Source organism: Solanum stenotomum, chromosome 9 (assembly GCF_019186545.1).
Source record: "Solanum stenotomum isolate F172 chromosome 9, ASM1918654v1, whole genome shotgun sequence".
Taxonomy (NCBI): Eukaryota; Viridiplantae; Streptophyta; class Magnoliopsida; order Solanales; family Solanaceae; genus Solanum; species Solanum stenotomum.
The window spans coordinates 31,536,983-31,558,086 of record NC_064290.1 but is presented as its reverse complement, the minus strand read 5'-3'; the positions used below and the strand labels follow the sequence as shown (position 1 = coordinate 31,558,086).

General features: G+C 37.6%; 2 protein-coding genes across 2 annotated transcripts in view; both read right to left on the bottom strand.

The window, feature by feature from the left end:
* Positions 1–304: 304 nt before the first annotated feature.
* On the bottom strand, positions 305–2,452 carry LOC125877452 (uncharacterized). Its single transcript, XM_049558742.1, has 4 exons — positions 2,379–2,452; positions 2,208–2,267; positions 976–1,177; positions 305–385 (listed from the first exon to the last, which is right to left on the bottom strand). The coding sequence occupies exons 1-4, from the start codon at positions 2,450–2,452 to the stop codon at positions 305–307; spliced, it is 417 nt and encodes a 138-aa protein (XP_049414699.1).
* Positions 2,453–18,464: 16,012 nt separating this feature from the next.
* Positions 18,465–21,104, bottom strand: part of LOC125877451 (DNA topoisomerase 6 subunit B-like) — a 17,886-nt gene continuing 15,246 nt past the window's right edge. Inside the window, exons 4-5 of the mRNA XM_049558741.1 lie at positions 18,567–18,641; positions 18,465–18,482 (exon numbers count right to left, since the gene is read on the bottom strand). Of these exons, the coding sequence (XP_049414698.1) occupies positions 18,465–18,482; positions 18,567–18,641 (93 nt within the window). The remainder of the gene's footprint in view (positions 18,483–18,566; positions 18,642–21,104) is intronic.

Below are 21,104 nucleotides of genomic sequence, written 5' to 3'. Positions count from 1 at the left end.
AGAATGCCAAATTGAATAACTTATAAAACCTCAAACACAAGGACGAGGAAAACCATCGAAGTAATATTCATTAGAACTGAAACCTAAAGAACATCAATAGCTTAGAAAAGGTGTAGGCAAATAAATTTGTACTGGAAATCCTCTACAAAATACATACAGAAGAATAGCAGGAGCCTAGGTACAATATTGCCGTTCAAATATGAAGTTAAACAGACAACTTAAAGGAGTATCACCAACCAAATATGAGAGCTGCTCCTCGGTGGAATCACTTGGAGTTCACCGCTGCTTCTGTATCCTCTTGTCTCTATTCAACAGGTTTTTGAGCCTCATGAGGATGTTCAGGACTTTTATACACCTTAAGATGTGTAAATAGTTGTTTACCAAGCTGCATAAACATTAAATTGAATCATTTTAGAATGTGGAGTATATAAAATGTAAAAAATGCAGAAAATCTTTTTTCTACTTATTGTAACCAATGATTCAAGGCAAAGCAAGTGCAATCACCACCAATTCTGAGATCCAATAAATGACCTTGTCAATTTCATTTAAGTGAGGGCTACATTTACACAATAAAGAAAACCAGAAGCATGAGAAGACACCGTTGCATAATTCACATCTGCCTTGATTTAGAAGTGTAAACAATAGCCATACAACCCTCAATTCGAAGAAGTAATACTCTTTTATGCACAGCCGTATCTAAGATTTGAAATCATTAGTTCCAAGTGGAGTTGGTTTATATGTGTGTGTAGAAATAAATATTACATACACACACACAAGTATATTAAGTTCCATGGATGCTACCGCTATGGGAGATGAGAGTTATTAATGGAGTCCCTAATAACTGATAAGTGATACTTCGTCCCCAACATTATATGTAAATTGCCAAACATCTTCTTTAGGTTAATCAACATAATTAAGAAAACTCATATAGGTCTAGCATGGAATGAAACAACACAAATAGTAAAGCGTATTGACCCTCCCTTTGGGAAGCATGCCATGGACAACATGCTCAATGATTCTTTCAGGAATTCTCTGTTGCAGTTGATCAAAAGTCTCCACTGCCGGAGTGCCTCCTATAAAGTTTTTGGCTCCTCTTCTTCCCAGATACATCAACCTTCTCAGCATTAACCTTTTGGTGTTCAAGTAAAAACAGAATTGCTCAGATATAAATTGCAAACTAGCAAATAATTTACAGTTAAAGAGAGCTGGAAAGTGTCAAAGTTATATAATGCTATCTTATGCACTAGGTCCCCTGTCCAGACGTGGGGGAAACAATCTAATTTTCTTATTTACCTAACCAATATGGCATTGGCGCATGCCTAATTGTCACATTTAATGTTCATGTGGATTAAGGAAGGCATAATTTGAAGTGTGTAAGCCTTAGTTAAGTGATACTACGAGGAGAGCACATATAGTAAGCAACACCAGGTCCCTATGCACACAAAGGATTAATTTCATCAAAGTTGAACAAACAGAAGCCTTTCAGATTTCAGCCTAGCTAAGTGATAATAGCAGTGGTCAGGATGTAAGCATCACTCAATGTTTCTTATGCAACATAAAAAATTCATCGAAGTTGAATAAATAACCATGCCTCAGGGAACTTGATGTCATGAGATGCAAAATGAAAGAAGCCTTTACAACTAAACGTACTAGTAAAAGGTTTTCGTTGGAATATGATCACTCAAAAGAAATAATCAATGACTCACAAATTAAAACTTAGTGGATGACGAACCGTCTCTCTAGACTTATCAGCTTAAATACCAGGCTCGTGTCTGCAGCAAGGTTCAGATCCAGTACAGGCGCCTAACCCACACATTACATGTTGTTCTTTTTCTTCTATTATTACATCATCAGCTACTCTCTCACCACTAGTCCAAAGCCCGAAGGGAAGGGCACATTAAACTTCCATTTTTATTTTTCAATGATCTTCTATCTTTCTGTTGAATTTATTTGGACGCAGTAGCTTAAGTAATCAATATTTTGATCATCAACATGATTTGGGTTACTTAGTAACTTTGTGAACTTGTACTCCTTTCCTTGGAGCTTTACTGATGAATTCAATCGAGTTTATTTGATATATATATTGCTAAATGTCAAACAGTGAGCATAAGATATAAATCACAATGCCATCTAAGTGAGAGTAAATCACTGCTTACACATCTCACGAGCCCTTTACTATCTCAAAATCATCATATCGGGCTTCATACCTACGTTCATGGTCAGCCAGACCAATCATGGAATTGAATTTACTTCTACCAATCTCTTCACTAAAGAAGCAAAACAAAAAACAACACTACGATTTTAAGAGAGGTTCCCATTAATGAATCTCTGCTAGCTCATTGAAGTAGTTATCTAAAATAGACAAAATAATCACTTACATGATTATCTCTACAACTGGAAGATCGGAGATGGATTCAGCAGAATCAAGTGCATTCTCAACAAGTTCAATCATAGTAGTGTAAAGACATTTCCCAAGCTGAAATTTGGAAAGACTATCTTGATTAACTGCGCATTTAGTGTATCATTGTTGAAGTATGTTGCACCTCATGAAAATTTTGAGCTATTAAAAAAGGAAGAGCCTATTTCATTTAATGCCTTCAAAAATGCCCTTCAATGTGGCCTGTGTGACCTTAAAAACATCCACCTACTCTACAAGAAACCAATTCCGGAAAAAAAACTCCAGCTACTCAACTATCATTATGAATATAGGAATATCTCTATAACAATCTGATTATATGCTAACCACGGGGGGGGGGACGGGGCATATGGAGGTTAATTATTCAACCTTTTCTTTTGTAAAGGTACCTAAATTTTTAATTAATTGTAAGGTACTAGCTGCTACTCTCCAACATAACAGCTATTAACCAAGAGGAATATTAACTTCACATTACTTTATCAAAATAAATTAACGAAGCAATATTTTCTTACAAACTAAAATTTCCATTTATAGTTCTATGGAGACTATGAAACTTCGTTTCTCTTCTTTTGCAATTACCCTTTGATTGCATTTATTTTTCTTTTCCACAAATCCTTTGGTGTTTCTGCAATTTTGGATTCTACTTCTCTATATCACTCGAATGCCAACAGGGAAATATTACTTCATTGACATCCTTAATCATCAAACTAATGTGTGATTATAACATTAGAAAAAAGTTAAAATTATAAGACATCCTTAATCATCAAACTAATGAGTGATTATAACATTAGAAAAAAGTTAAAATTATAACACATCCTAAATATATAAGAAACTCACATTGTCAAAACCATCAATGTTTTTGTTATCTGCAAAGAACTTAGCAGGATACTCTGCACAAATTTAAAACACAAAATGAAAATTAATCCAAGAAAAGAAAAGGTGGCAAACCATTAAGCTTAGAAGTTTCACCTAGACTCAACCAATAGACTAAGAGAGAGAGAGAGAAAACAAACTTTGTTTGAGAATGCTATATTTGATATGTATAAATGTTTGATAATCCAGCCAAACCTTCTATGAGAAATATAGGACAAGAATATTACTGAATTGTTGTTGTTTACATTATTACATTGAGACCCTATTTATAGACCCTAGAATACAATCCTTTACCAAGTAGGATACTATTTAGTATTCCTATTTCTATTTCTATATAGCCCTATTCTAATAGGATTGTATAAAAACCTATTCATATTCTAATAAGATTGTATAAACCTATTCCTATTCTATTAGGATTGTATAAACCTATTCCTATTCTAATAGGATTGTATAAACTTATTCCTATTCTAATAGGATTGTATAAACCTATTCCTATTCTAACACTCCCCCTCAAGTTAATGCATACAATGCATGTACCTAGCTTGTTACAAATGTAATTAACACGGGGACCGATGAGGGGCTTGGTGAGATATTTGCAAGTTGATCACTCGACTTCACAAAATTGACAATTAATCTCAATGTGCTTGGTCTTCTCATGAAATACTGAATTTGATGCATAATGCCAATAAAACACAGAGTGATAAAATTACAGTGTTTGAACTTCCCAAACTAAGCTTGCAAAGACTGTTTTAGACCATAGAGTGACTTACGTAATCAACATACAAGGCTACTAAACTCCCCTTGAGCAACAAAATTAGGTGGTTTCTCCATATAGACTTCTTCACAATGCAGTGGTCGTTGTAAGTGCTCAAAATCTTGTATAAAGTATATGGATCATGTTGGAATCAATATACGAGTCGATATTAACAAGTCACTGAAAACTGGCCGGAACATGCTCATATGCCGTAGTATTAGATTTGATGGCTAAAAGTGGTCACAATCTAAGAAATAAAATTATATGGGTAGGTTCGGAATGATATCACGACCCAACTAGAAAATAAAAATTATATAGGATAGTTTGAATTGATGAAACGATCCCATTGAAAAAGAGAAATAATATGGGTACGGTCGGAATGATGGCACGACCCTGTTGAAAAAGAAAAATTATACGGGTAGGGTTGGAATAGTGGCACAACCCTACGCAAATTAGATTTGAGGAGTCACCGGAAAGACGAATGTAACTATGCAAATCAAATCTGAGGAGTCGCTGAAAACACACATGATTCTATGCAACTCAGATATGAGAAAATAGCTCAGAAAAATTCACGGTACTACACAAATTATATATGAAAAGTAGTCTGGAGAGATGCACGGTGCTACACAAATAAGATATGCAAAAAAGGGTAGTCACAGAAGGATGACATGGTGCTACACAAATTGAATATGAAAAAGTAGTCACTGGAATGATGGCATGGTGCTACACAAATTAAATATGAAAAAGTAGTCACCGGAATGATGGCATGGTGCTACACAAATTAGATATAAGAAAGTAGTCACCGGAATGATGGCACCGTGCTACACAAATTAGATATGAGAAAATAGTCACCGAAAAGATACACGGTGACCCAACTTTTGCTAACATAATCATTGGCTGGACCGGAGACATATATGGATAATAGCCGCCCGCCAACATCGGAAGCTCTTTGATTGTTTACCAAGATTGTAGAGGCTCTGATACAATGTGAGAAATATAGGAAAAGAATATTATTGAATTGTTGTTGTTTACATTATTACATTGAGACTTTATTTATAGACCCTATAATACAATCTTTTACCATGTAGGATACTATTTAGTATTTCTATTTCTATTTCTATTTCTATTCCTACTCTAATAGGATTGTATAAAAACCTATTACTATTCTAATAGGATTGTATAAACCTATTCCTATTCTAATAGGATTGTATAAACATATTCCTATTCTAATAGGATTGTATAAACCTATTCCTATTCTAACACCTTCATCATGTCATTCAGTATAATCTGAGAAAGAACCAATAAACAATTCTTACGCACAGAAACTGATGGATCTCTTAATCATGCATACATATGCTCTGTCCATGGCTCTAACAAATTAGGAAAATGAACTGTCAAATCTTCAAGAGCAACAAAGCAATTTGATCGAACTGTTTCAGATGGTACATTCACCACAACAGCTGGAGATTTGCATCACTAGGAAGTAATATAGACATATGTTTAGAACTTTTTACAAAAATCTCAAGTAATTGATAATGCTCAAATTACCCTCGGAATAAGTTAAAAGAGTACTGGTCGTCATCAATAAAAATACCCAACAAGCGTGTTCGCGAAGGGTATTTTCCCTGCAAAAAAATGCATTTTCAGCTCTTGACCTCAAATGAGTGGAAATCCACCACTCATCAACCCCCCCCCCCCCGCCCCCCCGAACTTTGAAACTTTATTGGTCCTCAAGTAATTCAGCACAAAGGTAATGGCTTGGGTTGGTACTAACAAATATTCCACATGCAAAATTTTCACAAAAAAATCCTCTCATTTTCATGAAATATTTTCAAAAACCAAGAATCATTCAAGTGACAACAACTCAAACTCAAGAAATGACTCAACTCATTAACTAATTCACATGCTCACTTGACTCAATTATAAATTTTCAAAATTACCTCTTTTTCAACTTACTTGCCCTCACAAGAAAGAAGTGTCCCAAAACCACACACATGTATAAACAAGATAAGGGAAAAAAGATGCAACACTCACACTCACAAAGAATCATCTCATGCACACAAATGCAACACTTCATGATAGCTTGTATTGAGCAATAGTACCCTTCCTTGAGTAGCTTGGACTTGCATGAGAGTGTGCTTTCCATGATAGCTTGGTCTAGCATAGTAAGGTGCTTTTCCTTGATAGCCTTGAATTGGTAAATGGTAACCATTCATGAGTGATGTTATGTTGTGGACTAGTAGAGAGATACTCTTCCATGATTAGTATGAATATGAGGGACAAGTCCCTAACCAAAGTAGTATTTTTATGATGAAACAAGATTACTTCAAGGAAGTATTGTAAGTATGTTCTAATATGAGATTTACTTGCAAGATGTTAAGTTTAGCTTGGATTGTTGCTATAGTTTCCTTCCTTGATATGTTTGACTAAAGGTGAATGTTCCCTTGTCTATGAGAAATAAGCAAAGAATGAGATCAAAAGATGATGAATATGAATAAGGGCCTAAAATGGTTTGCTTAGCATGGGTGAGATTTATGGGGTCTTATCTATGCATTGCACATGCATACTTTGAGGTTACTTATGAAGTGTTTCTCTTATATGATATTGATCTAGGTGCATTGATTATGCCTATGATTATGTTGTTATCTCTTATGTTTATAGCTTATGTCTTTTGATGTATCTCTTATGATTATGGTATATGTCTTATGTTGAATAATGCCTATATTATGCTTATGTTGATGATTTATGCTAGCCATCATATTTAGTACATTATTGTACTAACGCATACTCTTGCCTACATTCTTATCAAATGTAGGGTCCGACGATATTGACTTCCATTCCCGTGGCTAGGATCGTAGTAGAAGCAATCAAGCGAAGACTTGGTGAGTCCTCATAGTATCGAGGACTTGATCACCTTTCCTTTTATGTTTTTCTTTTATGTTAGAACTTCTCTATGGGCTGTGTCCCAAGACTATTCAAGTATTAGATGGTTTGCGACAATGTTAAAGACTTCCGCTTCGTTTTATGAACTTTGATTGTATTGGAAAATGTTTTAAATTTTCGCACCATTTTCTATTATCTTATGTTGTGAAAGCTAAGTGGCTTGTATGAGGTCCTTCAGGGTCTTGTACACCATGTTACGTCTAGGGGGTACCCCTGGGTCGTGACAAAGGGGGTTCAAAATCTATTATACATACCTAAAAAATAATATTATCATTGTATAAATAGTAATATTTTATGCCGAGGGGGTTCGGATGAACCCCCTAACTATATGCTCCCTCCACCCCTATCAGTGCTTGTTGTCCGAGATTTGATAGATATGTTCCCTACCAAACTACTTGGCCTACCCCCTGAGCGTGATATAGACTTTGCAATCGAACTTGAGCCGGGTACTTGACTTATTTCCATTCTGCCATATCAGATGGCTCCTGTAAAGCTCAAGGAGCTCAGTGTTCAGCTTCAGGACCTCTTGGGTTAGGGGTTCATCATGCCTAGTGATCGTGATTCGGATTGCACCAAGACCGTTCACTCGAAGTCAAGATCGAGACCTTCAAAGGATGCAAGGTTTGTTCATGAAGTTAGAGGTCCTTGAGCTTGTGTTGATGGCAAAGAAAGGGTTCCATGCCTTGAAGATTGTTTGGAAAAGTGAAGGGAAGACAGTTGACGAAACTGTCACTATAGGCGAGTAAGAGCCATTCAGGGACTCACCTAGTGGCTTGGGCGATGACCCCAGCTCGCCTAAAGTTACAGAACACTTCAAGGTGGAGGACACCTCGCTGAACCAGTTGGCAACTCGCCGAGTCCATTAGGCGAGCTTGACCCAAATCGCCCTTTGTCCTTTTTGGGCCACTTTTGGGCCTCTTATGTAATAAATGCCTAAAACGATAAATAGCTAGTTTGGGGTCCTCTTTTAGGTAGACTATTTTGAATATTGATATTTGAACTCTTGTATGAGTGTTGAGAGCTTGGTACAAGCTTGGATTGACTTTTACTTAGAAACGTCAGTTGCGAGGTGAATTCAGTTCCCTCGAGGTCTTCGTAAGAGTTAGGTGCTACTTGTAGAATTAACGAATTGAGGGCTTAAGGTTTAATATACCTTTTGGTTTCTTTTTGTTTCCTCTTTTTGTGTCTATCTATCTATCTATTTATCTATCTATCTTTATTTCTTGTCTTTAATTTCCACATTTTATCTGTAATTTGTAGTGAGAAATACATCATTTAGTATCAGAGCCGAGCTTAGATTCATTCCTACGATTCTAGTCTTGGGTTTGCTACAAAAAAAAAGAGTCAAAATGTTTTTCAAGAAAATCCCAAAAATGTTTTGTTGATTTGAGTCTTGTTTGAAGTTCTAAGGTTAGATTAGTGTTTCCTATCCTTACTTGAGTCTAAATCTGAGATTTGGCATTGATTGGAATACTATTGGAGATTCCACCATTGTTGAGTGAAGAAGCTTGAAGAAGGTGCAAATGGGTTTGAAATCTGAAGGTTTTGGCAAGGAATTGAAAGATAAAAAATATTGGGGTTTGTTTCCTACATCAATGGGAGCTTGTATCTTAAATTTCCTGAAATTCCAAGCTAAAATTATTGAGGGTTTTATTTTGGGTCTTCATCTTGTTCATTGTGTTCTTGAGGAATATTCAAATCTTCAAAAGAAGGTGTTTACTCCAAAAGGAAAGGAAAGAGAAAAGGGAATTTATCAAAAGGGGTAAGGAATAAAGGAAAAGTAATGGGAGGACCACAAAAGCACAAATTTCGGAGATCTTCAGGTGCACTCACTGGAACTTTTGACGAGCCCGACTTTGCTCGCCAAAGTCCAAAGGGTGACTCACCGAACTGGCCCCCAGATCACCAAATTTCCTTGATAGTTTGTAAATTTTGGCGAGCTAAACTTCAAGTTGGCAAGCTGAACTTCAACTTTGGCGAAGAAAACATTGCATTTGGCGATCAGAAACTCATTTGATGCCCCTAATCTCAGGTTCTAATTCCTTAGTTTCCTTTTCTTGATTCTCAAGATTCCTAAACTAATTTTCAACTTGTAATTGATCTACTTGTTGATTATTGGTTCTTGAATTCTCTTCTTTGCTAGTGCCATTTCTTTTCGTACTTTTTTCGTTTTACTTCGTAGTCAACTTTTTTTATTCAAGTCTGTTTGGCTTTATCGAGTCGTTCATCTTTCCTGAAACATGAATCCATTCCGGCCAAGAGTAGAAATTGACACTTTGTGATCAATCGAGTATAAGCAATCTTCAACCTTAGTCGAGCCAATTTGAGAGGCAATCAAAGGTGTTTGTAAACACGAGTGATTGTGAGTTCATTTTACTAACGCTAACGTTGTTTATTATTTTTTTTGTTGAGCTGTCTTATTGTTAGGTACCATGGAAACCGGAAGTGAAACCCAACCATCAACGGGAGGTAACTTAGGAATCTATCATGGAGGCGATTACTAATATGGGTTGGAGAGGATAGAGAACATGGAAGGACAAATGGCCACCATGAAAGGTAGTATGTCGAAGATGGATGATAGAATGAACAATGTGGAGGATCGAGTTAAATCTTCTAATTCCACCCCACAAGCTACTTTTCGTGCTTCCACAAGTGGGCACGACCACACTATTTCTCCTACTATCACACCCGGAGCCTTACATCAAGCATTCAAACCAACACCAATTCGTTTAGGCTCCAATGTCCAAAATACCAATTGGCCTTTCCAATCCCAGCTCAACCAAGAAGCTCCACTAAACCAAAACCGACCTTACCAAGCCCCACCAAACCAAAATCCACCCTACCAAATGCCACAAACCTAACCAATCCCCGTGATAGAGGTGAGGGATGATGAGTACCAAGGGGGATATGAAGGTGAAGGTGAAGAAGCGCCATGGAATGAAGCACAAAGGAATAGATCAAGAGGTCAAATGGGACATAGAGGGAGAGGAGGTAGATTTTGTACGGTGCAACATGGGAGAAGACATTATGGGAACCAACCTCAACGTGGAGAACCAAGAGAAGCATTTGCCAATCAAGAGTATGGTCAAGAATTGAGAGAAGAACACGGTAACCCATATTAAGGGGAAGTTCAAGGAGGTCACTACAACAACAACCAAGTGGGTGAGGGCCGAGGAAACTATTACGGGGACCAAGGTGTAAATGGAGGCCGGGATGTTGGAATCAACTCTGTCAAGACTAGTCTCTCACATTTCAAAGGGGAATGTAATCCTGATGCTTATCTAGAATGGGAGTCACTTTGTGAAAGAATCTTCCAAGTCAATGATTTAACCGAGGTAAAGAACAGTTGCTTTGCCATTGCTCAATTTGAAGGGTTTGCTATTACGTGGTGGGAATACATGAAAAGGTATCTGATCTTGGGCGTATTTGCATGCTTAAGAACAAAATAACACCCGCATTTTGGCCAAGTTGGAAATCATTCTTTACTTATTGATAGTAGTGTCGAGTCATATGAATTCATTTAGACTAACCAACATGATTAGTTGTGTAGGTGAGGTTAAATGAAGAACCAATGCTAAAACATGCACTGGGAAGCACGAGAGGATCCGAGTAAATGAGCAACAAAAAGGAGAACGAAAAATGAAAAACAAGGCATATCCATATCCCCTCCGCATCGCGGAGAGGGAATTTATTATTTGGTCCTGAATTGAAGTTAGAGACAGAAGACTACGTATCGTGCATGCGTCGCAGAGAAGAGTTGCTCGCTAACAACCAAATTCTGGAGAACTCTCCGCATCGTAGACCCTGGTGCCCAATTTTGGCCGGTTTCGACTAAATATAAATAGACTCAGATTTTTTATTTTACAATTATTCTTTTTCTGGGTTTTGAAGAACGACAACTTTTGGAGCTTTTTCATCTATTCTTAGGGTTCATTCTTAAACTCTCTCTATTCGATCTCTTTATGTTATTTAATCATTGCGTAATAAAGAATCTTGGTATGAGTAGCTAGGGCTGTGGCTACTTGATAATTTTGTTTTATTGAATTTTAATGGATTGAAATTAATTATCACATGAATCAATCTTTTGTTCTTGTTTTAGTATTTCGTGCTTGATCACCACAGAAATAAATATCTTGTCTAAATTGAACTCGGGAGAGGGATAAGAGGATAGAAAGTGGGGCACAAGGAGCATGATTTACTCTTAGATTTAGAGTTGATTTGTATCTAGGATAGGAACATACCTAGGAACCTTGCTTGGTTATTAGATAAGATGAAATCATAATGCTCGGTAATTGGTTTAGCCTATCCCCTGTCACGACTCGAGAGCACCCCTAGTCGTAACACAACGTAGTTGACCCCGAAAGGGTTGCATACAACCCCTTAACTTTCATCATCGCAGAAAGACATAGAAAAATGAGTAAAAATTAAAAACTTTTACAATAGAAATCAACTCCTTCATATAAGGAAAACAGGAACTAGACATTGTCTCAATCACTATCTAAACATAAGAGTACAAATAGGGACATAAGCCCTTTACATCAATAAGTCTCCAAAATAGGAAATACAACATAGTCTAGAATATGGAAGAAAACTAGAAACTCAAATCAATGGAAACTTGTCCTCGAACTTGAGGACTCACCAAGCCTAGGGAATAGTCAACTCAAGCTTCACCTTCAAGGAAGTAGTAAGTATCAATGACTGGAACCTACACTCATAGTAAGGTAGAAAATATGGGTTAGCACAATGAATTGTACTAAGTATGGATACCATGCACAAAATCCTTAAAACATGGATAAAAGGGACAATTAGTTGAAATAATGCATTTAGACAAGTTTAGAAACCATTATGCACATTCATAAGAAACATAACATTCATCATATGAGCTACCCAAAGCAATACTAGTGCAATGCAAAGGTAAGATCCCATAACCCTATTAAATGCCAAGTACCACATTTAAGTTACCAACAATATACATAAAAGTGAAGACATTCATATATATAACATTCATTCATACCTTCCATGCATTATTCACAAGTCATCACAATAAGAGAACCTTACCAAAACCCCTCTTAGAGCCTACTTGTGCAATGTATAAGTGAAGTCCCATACCCCCACTCACACTAAGTAGTACCCCTTAAGAAGTCCTAGTTAGAGTCCATGTCCTTACCATAGTTCATTCATTATCATTTAGGGAAAGATTACATTAACCGACATAAACCATGTGAGCTACATGGAATCCGGTGTTCTGCTCCCACACCAAAAAATGAGTGTTCTACTTGCCTAAGGTAGAACGTACATTCTAGCTATTTAGGTGGATCCACTAACTAAGACCTATGTGGGCACATAGTTAAGGGATAGGGATATTGCTTCTAGAAACCTTATACTACTAACGTGTGAGTTTCCATCTCATGAGACACCGTAGTGTGAACCCAACTACTAGCGTGAAGCAACCCATCTCATTCTCCTATCCACTCGGTGCTATGCATTACTCCCTTTAAAAGTCATCATTTGCCTTTACTTAGGTTCATTAGTCACAAGAGAGTGTATTAGACACTCATGTCAATATATCATAATAGCTCATTGGTTCCTTAAGTGAGAATGCTCCTTTCACTTTAGAAACACTAGTGTATGAGTAAACCTTTTACAATGTAGTTGGAGTATAATCATGAGAATGTCCTTTCAATCAACCCAACAAGTTCCATATAAACATTCATTCGTGCTTCATTCATAATCAAGTCCATAGGGTATAAGGAGGAAGAATCTTGCATCAATACCACAAAATTAGATATAGGATCATTATTATCCAAGTAGTTCACATGCACATGTAGAATCAACATTTACATACACAAACCCTAGCCAATTTGCCCTTCAAAGCCATGAACCAACATCAACCCTAACATTATATAATTACTACAATAGATAGAGAGATTTCATGATTCAACCATCAAAAAAACATAAGCATAATCAATTACCAACTTCCATGGCCAATCAAATCACATCTAAGTTCACAATTTAGGAAGAAAAGGGAAACAATGGGTCCAAGAGATATTTGCATCAAAAACCATCAATACAACAACAATCTAACCACAAACCATCATAATTAACCACAATAGATCATAATTGAACAATAGAATTCGTTTTAGAAGAAGACCCATGTTTAGAGTAAAACCCTAGATTTTGATAGTTTTAAAACACACTTTGAAGGAACTTCTTGGGGGATAGCTACCCAAGAATGAAGAGAATCCATACCTTAGGTGGATATCCTCACGAAATTGGAGAAGAAAGTTTGGTTCTTGAAAACCTAGCTTGAGCTCCTTCTTTGATCTTCAATGGAGTTTAGAGAGAGAATATTTTGATGTTCTTGGTTTTCTTCTTTTATTAAGTGGGAGTAATTAAAAATGAAGGAATTTGACCTTAAAAAGTATATATACTTTTTCGGAAAAGAGTGGGAAAGTATTAGTACAAGTTTAGGAAAGATTATTTAAAGACCCTTACTTGTAACTTAAAAATTAGGAACTTCCCGCTGAAGCTCGCCCATTGAACCCTCTTGGCTCTCCAAGTCACTTAGGCAACTCGCCTAATGCACCTTTGTTTCTCCCATTTTAACAGTAAGCTCCCAAAATGGGCAGCTTACTAGGCGAGGGGAGGGGTCAATTGGGCGGATCACCAACCCACTTGGCAACCCCTTGCCTATTCCGCCCATTTCTCCAGCATCTTGGCTAAGTGGGACAGCCCACTAGGCGACCCAAGTGCACGTTGGCGCATCGCCAAAGCACTTTGGGCGACCATGCTGCCCATCGCCAACCTATCCAAGGAGAGAACAAGTTCTCCTTCACCCATCCTTGATAGTTTAGGTTCCCAACTTCACCCTAGATGTTTACCTCCCTTATTTTAGCTTTAGTTTGGTCTAAGACATCTCCTTAAATTACTTAAACACATACATTATCTCTAATTCAACCTAGACACCAACTAGAGGTTATGCCAACTTACACGATGAGGCTCTAGTTTAGCTTATTGATTTTCCGAGTTGTTACATCCCCACTCAACGATGTAGTTAGGCTGCCAATTATTGTAGGCAATTAGAAGTCGGGAGACTATAATCATATAATTAACCCTGTGATCATTGATTCGATAGTTAATTAATATATGTTTCACAAGATAAGATGCATGACTACTTAAGTTAGCTACAGCCCTAGAATTTCCCCCGTCATTTTTAAAACCCTTTCGAAATTGAATCGTAGTAGCTAAGCTTAATTAGTATATAAATTATATAAAAATCCAATTCACTCTTCTTGATAACATTTATTTTAAATTGAAAGTATTGGAAAAACTGAATTAATCTAATCTTGAGTCCCTATGGGTACAATATCTGGCTCTTAAAAAGAGCAACTTTAATACTTGCACGACCACGTACACTTGCGTGTGCGATTGGGCGCAACAATATCATCTAGTACTTCAAGATGGACACCCTCCACCATGGACCAGATTGAAAGCCCTTATGAGAGTCAAGTATGTACCGGAAAGGTATCACCAAGAGTTACTTGATAAGTTGTACAACTTGAGGCAAGGAAGAAAAAGTGTTGCGGATGAGTTCAAAAAATTGATCTTAAAGCTAGAGTACACCGAAAATGAGGAGCATGCCGTTATTCGTGTCAAGGTAGGATTTAACAAGGAGATCTCTTCCAACATGCCTATTCACAAGTTGGCTAGCTCGAATGACATCTTCGAAGCTGCCAATGAGGTAGAGCGGGAACTCAAAGAGAAGAAAGTACATAAGTACAAGGGTATTTCATTTTCAAATTCTTGGAGTAAGAACAAAGGGGCAGCTCAAACATCTTCGGGTTGGAACAAGAATAAGGATTTCAAGATGCCTTATGAGAAGAAACCCTTTGAAGGAAACACTCTAAGGTACCCGCCAAGAGAGGGAGGTAATGACCCAACCAAATTTCCAAAGGCAGTCAGTGTCACAAGTGTAGAGGATGGGGTCATATGATGCGTGAATGTCCCAATCGATTGAATGTTCTAGTTCAAGGAGGGGAATTGTATCTTGATGAAGGGGTAGATCAAGAAGAGGGTTATGAAGAAGAAACCTAAGAAGAAAATGACTTTGAGGGTGATGAAGATGAGGAACAAGACCCATGTGAGGGTAAAGATGTCGTCGTTCCTAATGGTTTGATGAGGAAGGACCCAATTGAAGAAGCTTGGCCTCAAGAAGGAGAGTTCACTATACCAATATATGTGGTAAGGCGAGTTATGATTAGCAAAGCCATGGACGACCCAAGTCAAAGAGAGGATCTTTTCCACTCCAAGTGCCTCATCAAAGATAATGTGTGTTCCTTGATCATCGATAGTGGGAGTTGTGCAAACGTTGCTAGCACTGCTTTAGTGGAATTCTTGAAACTTCCTACCACTAAGCATGCTACACATTACAAGCTTCAACGGTTGAGTGAGTGTGGAGAGTTAAGGGTTCATAGACAAGTGTTGATCAAGTTAAAAATTGGGAAGTACCAAGATGAGATTTTATGTGATGTAGTCCCAATGCAAGCTTGTTATGTGCTACTCGGAAGACCTTGGCAATATGATCGTTCAACGTAACATGAGGGGAGAACCAACAAGTATTCACTTGTGTTGGATGATCATAAATATGTCCTTCATCCTATGTCACCCTCTCAAGTTAATGAAGTGTATCAAAAGATGAGTTATTTGAGGGAGAAAAGAAAGGGTGAGGAAGAACATATGGAGGCCGAGGGCAAGGAAGAGGAAGAAAGGAGGAAGTTGAAGGGAAAGGCCCAAGTGTTGTTGGCTAACTACAAAGAGATAACGGAGGAAGTGGAGGCCAAAAGTTCTTTGATCCTTATCACACATAGGGATCATGTGTTGCAAACTAACCAATCTCATTCTTCTCTTCCCCATTCTATTTCCCTTCTTTTGCAGGATTATGAGGATGTCTTCCCAAAGGAGCTTCCAAGTGGATTACCCCCTCTTCGAGGAATTGAGCACCAAATTGATTTCGTGTCGGGCTCCCAACTGCCAAACAAGCGCTTATCGAAGTAATTCGGAGGACACCAAAGAGCTACAAAGGCAAATTGAGGAACTCCTCAACAAGGGCTATGTGAGGGAAAGTATTGAGCATGTGCGCCATTTCGGTTCTATTGGATCCAAAGAAAGATGGAACATGCGCATGTGTGTTGATTGTCGGGCCATCAACAAGATCACTGTAAAGTATCATCATCCTATCCCTAGATTAGTAATATGCTTGATAAGCTCAATGACTCATGTTCTGTTTGTGAAGAAGAAGCATGGCACGATGCGCATGTGTATTGATTATTGGTAGTTGAATAAGGTGATGGTGAGAACCTCTACCCCATGCCTAGGATTGATGATCTATTTGACCAGCTTCAGGATGTTGCAGTGTTTTCAAAGATTGATTTGAGGTTTGGTTACCATCAGTGAAGGATTAGGGAAGCGGACATCCCTAAGACTGCATTTAAGACTAGATATGGCCATTATGAGTTCCTAGTAATGTCTTTTGGGTTGACTAATTCCCCTGCCACCTTGATGGACTTGATGATGCAGGTGTTCAGACCGTATCTTGAATTTTCATCATCGTGTTCAAAGATGAAATTCTGGTATACTCGAGGAACATGATTTATCAGGAGTTGCATCTGAGGATTGTGTTCCAGACCTTGAGAGATTAGCGGCTTTATGCCAAGTTCTCAAAGTGTCAGTTTTGGCTTGAGTCTATAGCATTCGTGGGGCATGTGGTGTCCAAGGATGGTATCATGGTAGATCCGACAAAGATTGAGGCCATTCGTGATTGGGTAGGCCCACTTCAATTATTCAGGCTCGGAGCTTCGTCGGTTTGACAAGCTACTATAGACGGTTTGTGGAGGGCTTCTCCACCATTTCTTCACCTTTGACCCAGTTGACTCACCTTGATGTTCCTTTTGAGTAGTCTGAGGAGTGTGAGTTGAGCTTTTGGAAGCTCAATGAGTTGCTGACTACTGCTCATGTATTGACTCTTCCAGCTGAGGGCAAGGGCTTCACAATATATTGTGACGCATCTGGTATTGGTTTGGTTTGTGTTTTGATGCAGCGAGGCCAGACATTGCTCATGCGTCGAGGCAAGGGTTACATGAGCACAACTACCCCACTCATGTCTTAGAGTTGGCAACAATAGTTTTCGCGCTTAAGATCTGGAAGCACTACTTGTATGGAGTTCGTTATGAAATCTACATTGATTAGAGGTGATTTCAGTATATTATGAGCCAGAGGAATCTTAATTTGAGGCAGCTTCGCTGGATTAAGCTTTTCTGAAGGACTATGACCTTTCTATTCTCTACCATCCGGGAAAGGTGAATGTAGTAGTGGACGCCTTGAGTCGCAAGGCAGTGAGTATGGGAAGTCTATCTTTCCTATCTACGGTGGAGAGACCTTTAGCTTTGGACATTTAGTCCTTAGTTAATCAGATGGTTCGGTGGGATGTTTTAGTCCTTAAAACGAAAATTGGGTGTGGGACTCACTTTTTTATGGAAATGGCCTCGAATGGAAATTTTGATTGTTCCATTGAGTTTGGAATGCCAAATTCGATGGGGTAGCATATTTTGATTGCGTGCATGGGGTTTTGAACGAATCAGGGACTCCACATCAGAGAATTTGAAGTTTAAGCAAAATAGTTGAAGTGTTGATATCTGGTGCAAGGTTTTAGCGACCAGAAATCAATTCTTTAGCCACTAGAATTGGACTTTTATCGACTGGATCTGCGCTATTTGTATAGCGAAATTGCAGCCTCATTTCTTCTTTTCAAAAGGCGATTTCTCCTTCATCCAAGCTCCGATTTGAGAGATTCGAAGTCTTGTATGATCGTTGAGAGCGTTGATACTTGGGTTTATGATTAGAAGTTGTTTAGGAAGCCTCGTTTGAGGTGAATTTCTTATTTTAGTTGTTGCCCTCTCTTTAATTTTGGCTTGAATTGGGTTTTTATTGCATGTGTTGTTGTGGGCTACTTTAGGCCTCGAATTGCATTCATCTTTGGAATACAAGTTTGAGGCATAATTTAGGACCTCTTGACGAAGTCAATTGCGGGAATATTGGCATTGTCCCATGGTTCCCGTTTGACTCTAAAAATTGGCCCGACTCAATTTGGGTGATTTTGGTGTCTAAACGACCGTATTGACGTTGTGATCCTATTTTTGATAGTGCGGCAGCGTTCAGAGGTTGTACGGAAGGGAAAACCTTCGGCCTTGTGATTTGGAGCGCGTGCAGTTGGCTTTCAGGTAGGTTACAACTTCCTTTCTATCTAGATTGAGCCTGAATGTGTGAACTCATGTTGATTAGTGTGAATTAGGGGCGGGGACCTAGTATTCTTACCTCACTTCTAAGATACCATGTTTTAGGTTTGATTGGCATTTTTTCGGGCACAGTACCTTGCTAGTTGAGTGGTTTGCATGCTATGTGAATTACTTGAATTTACTTGCTTTATGATGCATGTCCAGCCTAATTGAAGGTAAAGATAAAAGGAAAGAAGTTGAAACATAACAAAAAACGGGAACATGCAAAAGTTTTCACTGGTAAAATAACTGGAAAAGGCAAGTACATCAAACCTCGTTCAAACATAATCGGGATATCATCATGTGGCATTCCTCTTCCATTATCCTATATTAGAAATAAAGTACAGTAATTAAAGTCTTTTAGGGAAGAATAATCTTCCACTAACTTGCCAAATTGATTTAATTCAACAATGTACTATTCTTGTCTTGCATACTGAGAGCAGAGTCAGCATATAGAGAACAAAGAGAAACAGATCATACCATGCATGCCACCCTATAATATGATGCCTCTCTACCCTTAGTTGCCTTTGTAGCTGCAGGGTCTTTTACTTTCTTCCCAAGAGCAACATTCTTTGCTTAAATCTCTAGAAGCTGAGATTACTTGGCAAGTCATTTCTAGATATGGTAGTTAGAAAAATCACAATGTTATCTAATGAAATTTGCTAGCATAATATATTTCATTAGAAAAATATTTCACTAATCAAATTTGCTTAATGTCAAACAGTGAGCATAAGATATAAAACACAATGCCATCTAAGTGAGAGTAAATCACTGCTTACACTTTGTTGTCGCAAAATCATCATACAGGGCCTCATCTCTACATTCATGGTTAGCCAGACCAATCATGGAGTTAAATTTATTTCTAACAATATCTTCACTATAGAAGAAAAACAAAAAACAGCACTAAGCTTTGAAGAGAGGTTCCCATCAATAACTCTCTGTTAGCTCATTGAAGTAGTTTCCAATATAGATAAAATAATCACTTACATGGTTATCTCTACAATGTCAGCAGAATCAAGTGCATTCTCAACAAGTTCTCTCATAGTAGTGTAAAGACATTTCCCAGGCTGAAAATTTGGAAAGACTAACTTGATTAACAGCGCATTAAGTGTATCATTGTTGAAGTAAGTTCCACCTCATGTAAATCTTGAGCTATTAAAAAAGGAAGATCCTATTTCATTTAATGCCTTCAACATGCCCTTCAATGTGATTGATTATCTTTTGTTGGCAAATGTCAACAATATGTGACCTTAAAAACATCCACCTACTCTACAAGAAATCAGTTCCAAAAAAAACTCCACCTACTCTACTATCATTATGAATATAGGAACATATTTTCAACGGGGGTATAAGGATTCATTGATGAGTTATCAACAGTCTAATTATATGCTAACCACGGGGCACATGGACGTTAATTTTTCAACCTTTTCTTTGTGAAGTTACCTAAGATTTACTTAATTTTAAGGTACTAGTTGTTGCTGTCCAACATAACAGCTATTAACCAAATAAATTAACAAAGCAATATTTTCTTAAAAACTAAAAATTCCATTTATAGTTCTATGGAGACTATCCAGCTTTGTTTCTCTTTTTTTTTGCAATTACCCTTTGATTGCATTCATTTTTCTTTTCCACTAATCCTTTGGTGTTTCTGCATTTTTGTGTTCAGCTTCTCTATATCACTCAAATGACAACAAGGAAATATTACTTCATTGACATCCTTAATCATCAAACTAATGTGTGATTGTAACATTAGAAAAAATTTAAAATTATAAGACATCCTAAACATATAAGAAACTCACATTGTCAAAACCAGCAATGTTTTTGTTATCTGCAAAGAACTCAGCGGGAACTCTGCACAAATTTAAAACACAAAATGAAAATTAATCCAAGAAAAGAAAAGGCAACAAACCCTTAAGCTTAGAGAAGTTTCACCTAGACTCAATCAATAGAATTAGAGAGAGAGAGAGAGAGAGAGAAACAACTTTGTTTGAGAAAGCTATATTTAGGTATGTATAAATGTTTGATGATCCAGCCAAACCTTCATCATGTCATTCAGTATAATCTGAGAAAGAACCAATACAACATTCTTCCACACAGAAACTGATGGATCTCTTAATCATGCATACACAGCTTTGTCCATGGCTCTAAAAGATTAGGAAAATGAACTGCCAAATCTCCAAGAGCAACAGTGCATTTTGATCAAACTGTTTCAGATAGTGCATTCACCACAACAGTGAAAAGAAGCTGGAAATTTGCATCACTAGGAAGTAATATTGTCACGACCCGGGATCACCCCCTAGTCGTAACCGGCGTACTCGACCTCGAAGAGGTCTAATACAAGCCTCTTAGCAATTCATTCATCGCATAGACTCTAAAACCATAAGGAATTAAAAACTTTCTTTACCAAGAAAACATTTCATAAAAAAGAAACAATAGCAAGCGGAAGACTTTCTAGACTTTATACATGATGTCTCAAAACCATCTAATACTTTAGAGTACAAAATTCAGGACCAATCCCATACACAACTAAAACAATACTAAAAAGACATAAAAAAACATATGGGGTATTGTCCTCGAATATATGAGGACTCACCAAGTCTTCATCTTCAACACTTAGAAACCTATCAAATAGCCATGACATGTCATCATCTCCAAATCCCTACACTTTAGTCCAAAAAGGGAAAGAAAGGGGTTAGCACAATTAAGTACTAAGTATGGAGACCATGCAAAAACATGCCAAAAAGGACATTTTCAAGGAAGTAAATGCTTTCATATCATTTGATAAAAC

Bases quoted from the DNA above. Each gene is read 5' to 3' on its own strand.
- LOC125877452 (XM_049558742.1), bottom strand. From the start codon at position 2,452: ATGATTGAACTTGTTGAGAATGCACTTGATTCTGCTGAATCCATCTCC. The intron at 2,268-2,378 runs GTAAGTGATTAT...TTGCTTCTTTAG, and splicing joins CCAGTTGTAGAGATAATCAT to TGAAGAGATTGGTAGAAGTA. The intron at 386-975 runs GTCAATACGCTT...ATGTTTATGCAG, and splicing joins GCATGCTTCCCAAAGGGAGG to CTTGGTAAACAACTATTTAC.